Here is a 12,735-nt window from a genome sequence, read left to right on the forward strand (position 1 = left end):
CTTTCAAATTGTTTGAAATTTCAAACGTTTTCGACTCTTTCCCCTATAATTGTTCTCTTAGTTTGTTCTCGACCAAGTTTTACCTAATTCTTTTGGCTTCGGTACACCATTTTAGGTACAAAGCAATTTTCAGGTTGATCGAAATCGACTCGACTCGTCTACTGTTTCAGATCGTTAACACCTTTGATATTCTTTCGTGTTAATGGAAGCATCGTTTTCGAAGCAATTCCCGGACTGATTAAAATCGACTCGCTGTAAACTCATCAAGGACTTTAGGTCGTTATTCCACACAATTTTGTTTAATCCGTAATCGCGCAGCTCGATGAAACGGTAGGAGGATCCTTGGCGGCCTTTAAAGTCGAAACAAGCGCCGGCTTAGTCCTGCGTAATCGCGCGCTGTCCAGATCTAATTACCGATAACAGGGAAAGTTTTCAAGTGGAAACTTTGATCAGCTGCGCGAAGCTCTGGAAAAATTGTACCCAACGCCAGAGATCTTCTCGGACATAATTCTTCGTTCAAGAGAGATAATCGCAGCTAGCTTTAAGAACTGCGCCGTGCACGTCTCACTTTTGCGCGGAGATTACTTTATATTGTTGTTTGACATAGAAGAGTCATTCTTTCCTTTTTTTATTCTCGTTTCGCGCTGTTGCGTTGAAAGGATTTAATTATAGGAAGAGGATCGATTCCTTTACCTTTGATGACCGTTGTACAGCTTTGCTATTAGCTTGTTCATGTACAGGTTGTCCTTTTGAAGCGACTTCAATTCCGATTCTTTCTCCTGCAAGGGTATCAAGGCTATTTTAATGTCCTGCTTGGCCGAGCAGATAGCCGCTCATAAGTACTTGTACAATGAAAGACCTCTTCGTCGTTTCAACGAGCTCTATCACGTTAGATTCAGGCAGCAAAATGATAAATTAACCCTTTATAGGGCACAACTCCCTGGCCATTTTTGCACTTTTGTTTTGGTGCATGAGCGTAGAAATTTAAAAATACAGAATTCCCGCCGCTTCCTTAGTGGTAGCAATGAGTACCAGTGAGCTATAAAGGGTTAACTCGTGTATATTATAGATTTAAGGTTCTCTAACGATTTACAAATACTTATGTGTCAGCTTTAAGTGACTACCAAAAGGCTATAAATAGGCTCCCCGTTAAAGTTACCGAAAGTGTTTTCGTTATAGCTTGGAGCTCCTCTTGACGCGTTTCCGAAAGATGCCGAGCCGTGATGGTCTCCGTGGTCAATCGAGTTAACTGGTGTCTATAATTCTGTTCGCGTTCCATCGCCCTGTCCCACGCCTCCTCTCTAGCAATTATGGTATCTCGAAGTGTCTGCATGTCCTTCTCCAGCACCTCCAGTTCCGACCTTTCGCGATGCAAGCAGGGGTGATCAAAGGATTCTATTTAATAGAATACTTCCACGCGAATGACTCGGTTCAAAAGATTTGTTACCTACTTGTACCGATTAGTTCAAGGTGTTTTATCGGAGGTACAATTCACCGAAACAGAGTGACCCAATCCCATAAATATTCGTACCCTCTATGTCTATTGAATAAATTTGACTAAATTATTGGGTTGTCTGGAAAGTCCATGTGAATTTTTGGTAGGTGGTACAGGTCTGAATATATAGAAGTGGTTGAAAACAAATAACATGTATACATCCCTTAAAGGGTGGAAAGGTTGTGGAACAAAATGGCACCTATGTAATTCAATAAATATATATTCAAATTCAAACGTGTTTTTGAATTTTTCTTGGAAATTGGCACGAACTTTCTGGACAACCTAATAAATAATAGTTATGATATTACCGAATGAATATTTAGGGGACTGACTGTAGCTCTATTTCATGTTTATTTGATATAAGAACGTAACTGAAAATCTTTTATTATTTATTTATTTATTTATTAAATAACTGCTCTTTTACTTTGAAAGGTGGAGAAGAAGGCTAAAGAGGAACATTTACTTGGTAATGATGACTGTGGCTGGCTGTTTCTCGCAACTCTCCAACTTCCTCTGACACCCCAAGCACACTGCCCAAACTTGCACTCCTCGATCGTGTCTAGAGAGGACGTTCATCGTTGATGTTCCAATATCCGCGACCTTCGATAAGTTCTTCCTCTGAAATACCAACGAAACTTCATTTTTAATGCGAGCTAGCTAGCGAACGTTAGTACACCGACTTGTTCCGCCGCTTTAATCATCTCTGCCAGCTTCGACTTCTCGTTATCGAGTTCCTCTCGCAGAAACGCCACCCTCTTCTCGAGCGTCTTCACCTCGTTTCGTTCCTCCTCCAAACTTACAATTGCAGAAAGTTATATTATTCGATGACGCTTTGTTTGCGACAAACAAGAAAAGAAATGATCAAAAATACGCGGAAACCCTCTCGAACGCGAATATCGACAAACTATTCATGAAAATCATCGACTGTATGTTCGAAATTCGTTTCAGCGGTGCTTTTTTTTTTTTATAAATAAACCCGCAAATTTAGCGAAACAATCACGAAAGCGTATCGATATGAACGTCACACACGAGCGTATCAATATGCCCCGCGATCGAGTTAAACTAGCGCTGAACGACCAGCCTAATTCGCGGCATTCTGGTTCACACAGAAATTTGCATTCGCTGGGGAAAAAGTTTCGCCCTGCGTTCTTCGTTACTCGATCAAATTTTTCATGGCGCTTTGATCTCCGAAAGGAATATCGATTAAGGCCCATTGTTCCCGCGTCAATACTTACCGGGACGATAGGGCTTTGTTCTCGGTGACGAGGTTCTGATTACGCGACTGCATCACGGTATTACTGTCCTCGAGAAGCTTCATTCTCGTTTGCATTTTCTCGAAAACGAGAGCGTCCACGTGTTTTATCGCCTCCTGTTTGCAAGGCGTCATCCTTCCAGGTTGCATTCGAGGATCTGGGAATAATGGATCGCCTCTCACTAGGAGTAATAGTTCTGGGTGGTTAGTTCTCGTTTCACACCTTTATCTGACAGCGACTAGGATTGAGGAGGGAGACACCTTTGATTTCGAAAAATGTTAATTTACCTGCTGTCGGGTGCTCAGCGTTGATCCCTTGGAACTCTAGTGGTCTCCAGCTGGCATGGTACCCTGTAAGTCAAAGTAAACAGAAATAACACGATTCATTTTTCGTGGCGGAATTAATTTAACGATGAGAGACGATTCAATTGCCACGTATGCCCTCCTGGCCGCGCCATTGCGACGACACAGGGTTGCTCGACCGATATTCCGTATTCATCGTTAACGGGGAACTTAATCGGATTGCGTACCGTTTTGATAAGCCTCCTGTGCTCGAATTCTCGGGGTGTAGGTCGGCGATGCGTAATGGTTGTACTGGCCCTCGTAGTAGTGCCTCTCCCTCGAGGGTTCCGTTGACTGATAGTGCACGCACGACATCTTCCAAGAGAATTTCTCCTCGACGGAACGCAAGAAATTTCTCCAATCGCTTCTCGACTAGGGATCGACGGCTTCCCTGTGGTTTGGACCACGAGAAATTCCCCCACACCCTTAGAATCCTCACATAATATCGATAATGGGCTTTTAAATGAATAAAAGGCTCCCTACGCGACAGTCACGCTACCATCGACCTGAAATTCTCGCTGTGATCTCGAGCAATCGTTCGTCATCGATCCTCTGTTTCCTTCAAGGTCTTTTCTTCAACAGTTTTTGGTAGAAAATTATGTACCACGTACGAATAGTCATGTAACGATAATAATAAAATATTAACTTGCCTTGTATAATTGATCGTAGAGTAACTCGAATGCAAACACAGATTAATCAAAAGTTTAATGAAATGCTAACTTTGAAACGTATGCTGAAGAGTGGGTAGGGTTCATTATAATTTCCTCAGGATATGAGCGAAACTCAGAATTGAATATCATCGGTCTCTCTAATAATGGCATCAACGGGAATGTAATTTCAGAGGATCGCGAACTAGAACGAATGGTAGATGTTCAGGCAGGTTTTAATAATGTTATCACGTTAAAAAAAAATATATATATTATATATGAAATGAAGTGAAACGTAATGCAACCTTTACCATCTGACTTTTCTGCTGACTAACTTTCAATCCCAATCATACTTTTCATGTTACCTTATACTGATAGTATAACACATTTATTCTGCCAAACATATTCTTCCTCTTTATCATGCCTACAGAATGAAATTACATTTTGCATGGAACGAATCATCCCCCTAAAATTATTTTTCTGAACAAAAATCGCAGTACATCATCCACGATTTCAGTAAAATTCTGTCCACCTCTAGTCTTGTACGGCTTTTGTTTTCCAAAATAAGATTACCCAGCGTCCGTTCGCTGTTGCGGGGGGAAGGTCACAGGTTCCTGATCGTCCCCAAATGGATCTCTGGTAGATTTATCGCCGACAAAATAAAAACAGCCGGGGGAAAAGTCCTTCAGGGGACGCAGAGACGGATTAAAATTAATACCGAGGCTGTTCGTCGTCGTGACGGATCGTTCCGGCCGTTTAGGGAGTAAATAAGCGACAATGAAAAGGACGAAACGATCGTTCCAGCGGCATCCGACTTATCACGGCGCCGCCGCGCCGCTGAATTTTACAGCCGGCACAGCGTCGGCCGTAAAAGGAAATGGTGGAACGCGACGAAATTTTATTTCGTTTCGTCGGACGGAACGCGTCCCGCTCTTTCCGCGTGATTCGTTTAGCGTGTGCGTGGCCCCGTGAGCTCGTAAATTCTTTACGAGCTCGGAAACGCTCACAGCCACCGGACCGAATTATATAAAACAGAATGGAAAGCGTGGCCCGTCAGAGGGTCACGTCCCATCTCGATTCACCGCACCATGGTTTATCTAATTACGCGCGCGACGCGGCGGGACAAAAGCCTCGAAACGTGGCCAAAATGCGCAATTATGGAATTTTTCAACCAAACTCCGGTCACAACTGATTTCGAATCTAGATTAGCGCTTTCTAGACTCTTTGAAACGCTCCTACTTGAGTCTCTGACCTTTGGACAAGTGAAAAATGTACACGTGTACGTGTAAAAGAAGATGGATACCGGTAGAACCTTGATTATTGCGCGGTGTCGATTCCTTTTAAGTAAAGTGACGATGATTAGGACCATTCCGTGCAAACGTTTCCGTAATTCGAAACACGAAAGAGATATCAGAATGAACGGCGGACTCGTAGTGCATTGTGGACGAGTTTATTCGACAATATGTACAAATTATATATCTTACCAATGAAAATACAAATATCCCCATAGGTCGTTCCCCCTTAACAGAGTACAATAAATAATAAATAGACGAGTTACGAATACAGCTTTGTCTATCGTGGTCTAAACGATCATGCAAACTTCTACCATCGCGTTCCCAGGAATTTGGTTGAGTACTCGCACCCGTTACACCCTACTGCATACGTGCGCTGGTTTCTGTTTTAGAGAATTTCATTTCGGTTTCTAGTACCGGTACAAAAGTTGAAAGCTCGAGCAGCAAATAATTGAAAATTCCGAATCGCCTTTGGACAAATTTTCACGGGTTTTACTGGACGCTAATCGAGAGTTGGATCCCATCGCTAATTCCAGCGTCAGTATCGATTCATCATCCCGTCGATCGCGCACCCGTGGACGAACTAATTCGCGACGATCGCAACGGATGGAATACATTAATATATTACACATTTATGGTTATACGTAAGTATATACACGAAGCTGCCGTTCATTCGCTATGTATATATGTACATGTACACTTTGAGCGTATCATTTTCCACGTAGGCTGATCGATCACCGCGCTAATGCACCTTTCATCCTTCTGAATTTTTATAAACGTCTAATGCACTGCTTCGCCAGGGAATTTACTCGACGGAATCGTATGTCTGTTCGTTTTGCTATCTCCCTTCCTTTCGTCCCACGATGCTGTCGATTCTCTGACGAAACTGCAACGTTCGAGTCGAATTAGAATATCGAACTGGACGCGACAGAAGATGAAAGATACTCGAGACTCACGATCAGACCTAGAATACTGATCACATAAATGCGGGAATACAAAAACGAAACTGGTTTCATTCACACGTTCGATCGACGTCTCGCGAGTTATGTTCCTTGATGCCTGTCACGCCGCGCGGATCGCGCTTCGCGTTTCAACATTGCCCCCCCCCCCCCCACCCCTCCCGCTCGTATTTCTTGAAATCTTCGGTACAATTTCTGCGAGGAAACGTCGAGACGTCCCTCGCAACTGGGTCGAATTTTCCATATCGGGGTATTTTCGGACGGAGACGTGAAATCCATATTTACACCCCACTTGTGCGCGTTACGTGCATTATTTTACGTCGATAAAGTGTTTCCGGAGCAATATATGTTACTGTTTCTTTGTTCGAAGCTATCTTAACGCACTTTATGCAGAGCGAATAATGTACAAGATACAACGAATGGGGTTGGAACCAGCTACTCCTTTTCGAGGAGGAGGGAGTAGAGAACCAGTCGCAGATCTGGACGTATCCTCGTAATATTTTCAGGTTTCGATATAAAAAAGCGAGCCGGTAATCGGGAATCTCGCGTTACCACGAGCTATCAATCGAAGGAACGTAATCTCGGAGGCGCGTAATACTTGCGGTCTCCCGAGGAGCCGTTCGGCAGGAGAGTCGTACGTCGATCCGAGGACGGTGTCCTAGATGCCAGAGCGCCGTGTAGATTGTCCACCTTTTATACCAGAGATACCATGACGCGTTTCCTGGCGGTGGAGTGCAGCATCGCGATGTGGGCGCTTCTACGCGAGGAGTGAGCAGTCAACGATGTCGTCACTGTCGTCCTGGTGCTACTGTTTGGACCACCGGTGCCGAAACAGTGATGAGGATTCGTTGCGCACCATCCGGAAACCCACGCGATCGCCTGCATGTTCCTATTGAGTAACGATCGCTATATTTGCGCGCAGACGATCCATTCCGTGGACTGTCTGTGAGTGAAACGAGGTAGATTCTCATCGAAACGTTGGGAAGAAGGAACAAGGTCGAGGAGCGTACCTAGCGAAACTACCTAGTGAAACTTACGACGATCAACAACGGAAGTGGAGATGTAACGCTCGAAAAATGTTACCTACGAAGAACACTTGAGCGTAACGAGTACTCACCGCACAGTTTTACAGAACGACGTGCTGAAGAGACAGTATATGATCGGATTGGCAGCGGAGTTCAAGGGCGTTAAGCTCTGGATGAAGGTAGCCACGGCGATGTTGGTCTGCGTTCTCGGCACGTACCCGTAAACCTGAAGGAGGTCGAACAGTATGTACGGGCTCCAGCAGAGGATGAATACTAAAACAGCGTGAACAACGGTTTAAACAACTCGGTCTCGAGCTCGATTTCGGTTACAGGAGGTTGCAACTCCCGAAACGAACTCGTTTCTATCTCGCACGAAGAGTGAAATATGTTTACGTTTCCTCATTCTCGACCGTTACCGTCTTTCTCGAACCTGGATAAACATCGCTTCCGAGAAAATGGAGAAAAGTGCGAACGAGGGGGTATTTGGTGGATGCTCGAACTTAAATAGAAATCTACGACGACGAGCAGTCTTGTAAATTAATTTCCCTCCGTAACGATGGAGGAACGCGCGGTTTTCTTCCTTCTTTCGTGGCGATAAAAAGGAGCAGATGAATCGAGTTAAATAAATTACTCGGCGGAAGTTTCTTCCAACTAAAAAACATAACGATTTATTCGCCCTGTGGAATATTCATAATCGAGGGGAACTATTCTCTTTTCCGTCGAGGCGCGTAAAAATGGCAAGCGTTAAATATCAATCGCGAGGAACGCGGGACGAGCGTTGCTACACGGAATTTTAGAACTCGCGCCACCTGCTATTTCACCCTCGAACGGACAGAAGTGCCATAAAACGACTGATTAAACAGGACGCCGGAGAATCGGATAAAAGTTTATCATCGGTCCTCCGACGTAAGGTGGCGGCGGTGGAATAACCGGAAGCAGTTGCGGATAACGACGCAGACGCTGTGTCTCGGACTTTCATCTTCTCGGAAAGCTACTCGACCGAGCGAAAGAGGAATTACTGGAAGAATTTGCTATCAGACCGTACACTTTACGAGAATTGAGGCTCTTTTGTCTGCGAACTTGGCGACCTTACGACTTTTCCTCTCGTTCGCTGGTTCGAGGAATCCTTCTAATGGTCAACGAACTTAAAAATTCGTTGGATGAACGCGAGACTTTAACGCCGTATAGAAATGATAGATTTAGAAATTACTACCGATTTCCTAAGAAATGTACGTATTCACATAAATAATTGACGTTGGCGGATCCTCGAACAAGGCAAGCAATTTCGAAGCAGGATATTCGTCACGTTTAAACACTTAATCAAGAGGATTACCGCGTAAAAATGATACACGTTTTACGTAGTCCTGATCATAAACAGAATCGCGGAGAAAAAAGTCTCGTCCGAGTTTACGATCTCTTGTGGACGAAACGAGATCCGAACAGGCCTTCTTAATGATCTCTTGTCTGGATAGTGACTGCACGGGCGGCTAATGGCCGGACAGAACACGTAGAAGCTCGAGAATGACTTACATGAACGAGTGGATTGTACGACGAGTTCTCCGCGTAATCGATGAACGCGTTTATTGTTGTTTGGGAAGAGGTGATGGACGCGCACAAGTCTCGAGGGTTCGTCGAACCCGCGCACGTTGCGCATATTTCGGCAACGTTACTAAATTCCTGTCGCGATGGACACTTAGAAGGCTACTTTCCACTGTAAACATTGCGAAAAAGCAGATCGCCAGCAAGTCTGTGTTATCAATTCAGCCCAATAGACAGAGAGGAGGGAGAGAGAGAGCTACTTGGCGTTCGCAAGTTGAATTTGTAGGAACTGACCACTATAATTGGAAATCTTTCTCATTCTCTTGTTCTCAATTGATTTAATTCGATTCAGAAATCCAAACAAGGCAAGATAACTAGCTTCTAATAGTCACCTTCGAAATGACTTTAAACTCGAATAGAATAGAAATCGTCGTTTTTAATTTCGACGATCCTGTAACTGTATTCAATTTTCTCAGATGCTATCTTTTATTTTGTTTCAGGTTTGATTTACTAAAGTCTGACTACATGTAATAATCATCGTTGTACGCGGATCTTAACATAGCCTTCGTTGCAACGATTGAATAAACTTTTACAATACACTCTTGGTAAGTAATATTAATGGCAATTTTTCCCGTCTCAAAGAGACCACCGGGGAGACCTGTTCTTACAGATCTGCGTCCTTTGATACGTTTCAGACGGAAAGTTCTCAGTCAGTTGAAAATAAGAAGGAATTTCATAGGGTGGTATCGTCGTGAAGCGAATCTGATTAGACCAAGCAATTTCTGTTGCACGTGAAACCGTTCCCTTGTGGAATAAAGGGAAAGTCGATGGTCCTTTGAACGACAAGGACTGGAGACTTTTGCACGGTGTTTGACAAATATCGTTGGCGTCGTCATCTTCCGGAATGTCCCGAGGTTAGTTCCAGTGCAAATAATTCCGCTCGATTGCTAACGTTATTAGCTAATATTGAACGCCTGAGATAACTTTCGCCCACTTTATCGCAAACCGCGATACCCTTCTGGCTTCGTGTTCAATTCCTCACACCAGCCTCGTAAAACGTTGAAAATCATTATTCAATGGAAACGAATTGTACTCGATTCTTGTTTTACTTTGCAAGAATGTAATAGGGTAAATAGCGAGAGCAATGGTAACAAGAATGAATTCTGTATTTAATCTATTCTTCTCTTAGAAGATGTCTTCTTCCTTCAAGTCGTCGAATGAAATGTAGAATATTTTCCAATTAGTGGAGCGGGTTTTCCAGAATTGCTTGCAATGGAAGACCGACAATGAGTTACCCTCCCGATCGACTCGAGTTTCCTTCGTTCGCGACGCAGCGATCCGCGCGAGGGGTTCGAGAAGCCTCGAAGACCGTTTTCGCTTATCTCCTCGACGCGTAGCTTTTTACGTCGTGCAAATATAATCGCGCGAAAGAGTCGAATAGGGATGGGAAGGGTCGTTGTTACGTTTTATTGCCCTCCATAAACGCAGTTTCAATCGTTCGGTAACTTTGGTCATTGCTAAGAGGTTCAACTACTCGCGTTCGTTAAATTTTTATATCTTCCGTTTGCGCGGCTAACGGTTATTCTGTTTCGTGCAGCTGCAATTATTTATCGCTCTATCCCTTAGAGGTGGACTTTTACGCCGCCCCGGTGAACATCGTGTAAATATAAAAATCTTGTAATCAGCGGTACGAGTTCTTCGCGAAAAATATGACGATCGCTTTTTGAAGGGAATCGCAATAAAAAAATTTAATTGCTTACAAACAACATTCGGAGCGATACTACATAGAAAGAGTGGAATTTGTTTTTTCGAACTTGTTCGGCAAAGAAACGAGTTCGTTTAAGATAGAACGAATGAAAAAGGTCAGAGATGACTCTCGTTCGCGATCGTTTACTCACCGAACACTATGACGAGGGTCATCTTGACCGTCTTGACTTTCGCTCGGGGAATAAGTCCTCTGGAGGACGCTCTTCTGGTGTCCCTGGTGGGCCCCTGACGTAACGCTCCTCCTTGCGACCATATAGTAGCTACGATCACAGCATAACACCCTCCTATTATCAGCGCAGGAGCTATAAAGATGGTAACGCTGACCAGGCTCATGTAGATCTTCCACAGCGTCGGGGAGCCCAGTTCTATCCAACATTGAGTCTTCCCCTGGCAAACCATCCTGCCCGATTACGCTCGTAGTACAACCGATTCATAGAGAATACGCGATCAAGCGACGAGGAAAAGTGTAAGCATTCCTTCGCCTCTACTTTTCTTCAAATTCCAGGCAAAGCGTAAATGTAAGCAATTTAAAATAAAAGAGACAGAACAACTCTCTACGATCCGTGTAAACACTCGTCTCGTATCGAATCTTAATACACAATCTAACTTGGCAAACATCGTCCTTACTAAAAGAAAACTCGATTTTCCGCGGAATACATATATTACGATATACGGTATGAGATCCGCTACCTGTATAGCTCTCTCCTCGTAGAGGAAAATGATCGGGAGACTGAACAGCGCCGACAGGCTCCAGGCGGCTACCACCAACGCTCTGGCTCTCCACCCTGTTATTAAAAAGTTGAAATGTTGTTTATATTTGCGTGACTCCGATTTAACCTCAACGGATATTGCGCGAACGGCGGATAAAAGCCCCGAAAATGCGAAGGCAATTTTATAAACGACTTGAATGTTCGTCGGTGCATCCAGTGCCGCGAGGTGAACGAACAGATGTGGGTCTGTGGATTTCAAAAGTTTCGGTGTGCGCGGCCAAGTTTCCGTGGTCGCGAAACTTTCGCCACCAGCTGCCGAGTAATGACGGAAAATAAGGAAAAAAAGAAAAGAAAAAAATGGTGACCGTAACTACGCGTGCCGCCGTAATAAAGAAACTTCCGCGAAGCTGTTTGTCGACTTTAACGCGATGAGCACTTTTATCTCGGTATTATTAACATGATCGTTATTAGCACGGTTCGTTAGGGATCCTTTTAAGTACGCAACGGGAAATAAGCTGTCGCGATGACGACAGGCGAAATTTCAAGTGGAAACTCGGCTGTCATGAATATTAATGAGATCCCGTGGAATGACATCCTTTGACACAGCTTGTCGCGATTACGGTTAAATCGACGCTGAATTAACTGCAGTATCGCGCACTGCTGGAAACGCAATTTCGATTGTCGACGAAGGAATTAATCGCCACGTTGACGGTTGAATCCGTTCAGGGGCATTTTTCTTTGCGATAGGGATTAATTGTTCTTCGTCACGGGCTTCGAACGTTTCGATTGATTCCGTTTCTGGACCACCTCGTTATAAAGTTGCTCTAAACGGCGTTAATTAAACGTTTGTACGTGTCTTTGTAGACTGCGTTTCTGTTTACTTTATTTAAAAATAGAAATCTTTGACGCGCTTGTTACGAAGCGAGAGGAAAGGTGATACAGAAAGGAGTGAAAAGTGCAATAAACGTATGAAATGAAATTATAGGAGATGGTAGAGTAAATAAAGGCACAGCTGAAAGCTTCGACTCTTGTTTATAGACAAAAGTCATGTTTCCCAAACACTCAGGGAAGCCCCCCTTCTCGAGGAATGACCACTTCCACAAGACGGATTATCGCGCAAATATAAATCCTAGTAACTATGGCGTCTGCAGGATCGTAAAGTTATGCCAGAATTACGACGTTCCGCGCGGTTTTGCAATTTCTGCCTCCGCCATCGAGCGAACGATACAACGGTTTCACGATTTCCCATTTTCTTTCTTTCGCGAGCGAAAATCCGGGGGAATCGCGTTGGCGGTATAGAAGGGCTGGACTTCACCTTATCTTCGACTCGTTCCCAAGCGTATTAAGGAATTGCGGAGCGTCAACCGCAGACTCGACGACGTTTCAACGCCATCACGGGCAAACAGTGATTCAGAGATCTCTTCAGAGATTTCTCTTCCTCCTTCGCGCACATCTCGAGCGTGCTCGTATTTACTGCTAGCCAAGAAATCGCTTTCAACCGTCGGACTACCGCGAGCGTAACGGTTTTATTTTCATTTTATTCCATCGGGTCATAACGCTCCTCTGTGTACCGTAAGAAACGCGACAAGCCGGGTCGAAAGGTGAAAAACCATGGCGAAATAAAGCGCGGACAACCGAAGCATCGTTAACGATGATCCTCGCCATCGATGACGCGAGAACAGCGCTGAAGGAATGTTGCTCGGGGAA

General features: G+C 44.3%; 2 protein-coding genes across 7 annotated transcripts in view; both read right to left on the reverse strand.

The window, feature by feature from the left end:
• Positions 1 to 573: 573 nt before the first annotated feature.
• On the reverse strand, positions 574 to 2,336 carry LOC128888450 (uncharacterized). The gene is made up of 3 exons (XM_054145321.1): positions 1,959 to 2,336; positions 1,160 to 1,361; positions 574 to 779 (listed from the first exon to the last, which is right to left on the reverse strand). Exons 1-3 carry the CDS (start codon positions 2,069 to 2,071, stop codon positions 690 to 692), a joined length of 405 nt encoding a protein of 134 aa, XP_054001296.1. The 5' UTR covers positions 2,072 to 2,336; the 3' UTR covers positions 574 to 689.
• Positions 2,337 to 5,245: 2,909 nt separating this feature from the next.
• LOC128888444 (cardioacceleratory peptide receptor) overlaps positions 5,246 to 12,735 on the reverse strand; it is a 51,689-nt gene continuing 44,199 nt past the window's right edge. For 5 of the 6 annotated variants that reach the window (XM_054145310.1, XM_054145308.1, XM_054145313.1 and 2 more), the window contains 4 exons: positions 11,009 to 11,103; positions 10,450 to 10,705; positions 7,105 to 7,285; positions 5,246 to 6,876 (listed from right to left, as the gene is read on the reverse strand). In XM_054145310.1, the coding sequence (XP_054001285.1) occupies positions 6,681 to 6,876; positions 7,105 to 7,285; positions 10,450 to 10,705; positions 11,009 to 11,103 (728 nt within the window). In that variant the 3' untranslated portion in view covers positions 5,246 to 6,680. Of the gene's footprint in view, positions 6,877 to 7,104; positions 7,286 to 10,449; positions 10,719 to 11,008; positions 11,104 to 12,735 lie in introns of all 6 variants that reach the window. The other variant, XM_054145314.1, reaches the window with a different exon arrangement.

Source organism: Hylaeus anthracinus, unplaced genomic scaffold (assembly GCF_026225885.1).
Source record: "Hylaeus anthracinus isolate JK02 unplaced genomic scaffold, UHH_iyHylAnth1.0_haploid 11994, whole genome shotgun sequence".
Classification (NCBI taxonomy): Eukaryota; Metazoa; Arthropoda; class Insecta; order Hymenoptera; family Colletidae; genus Hylaeus; species Hylaeus anthracinus.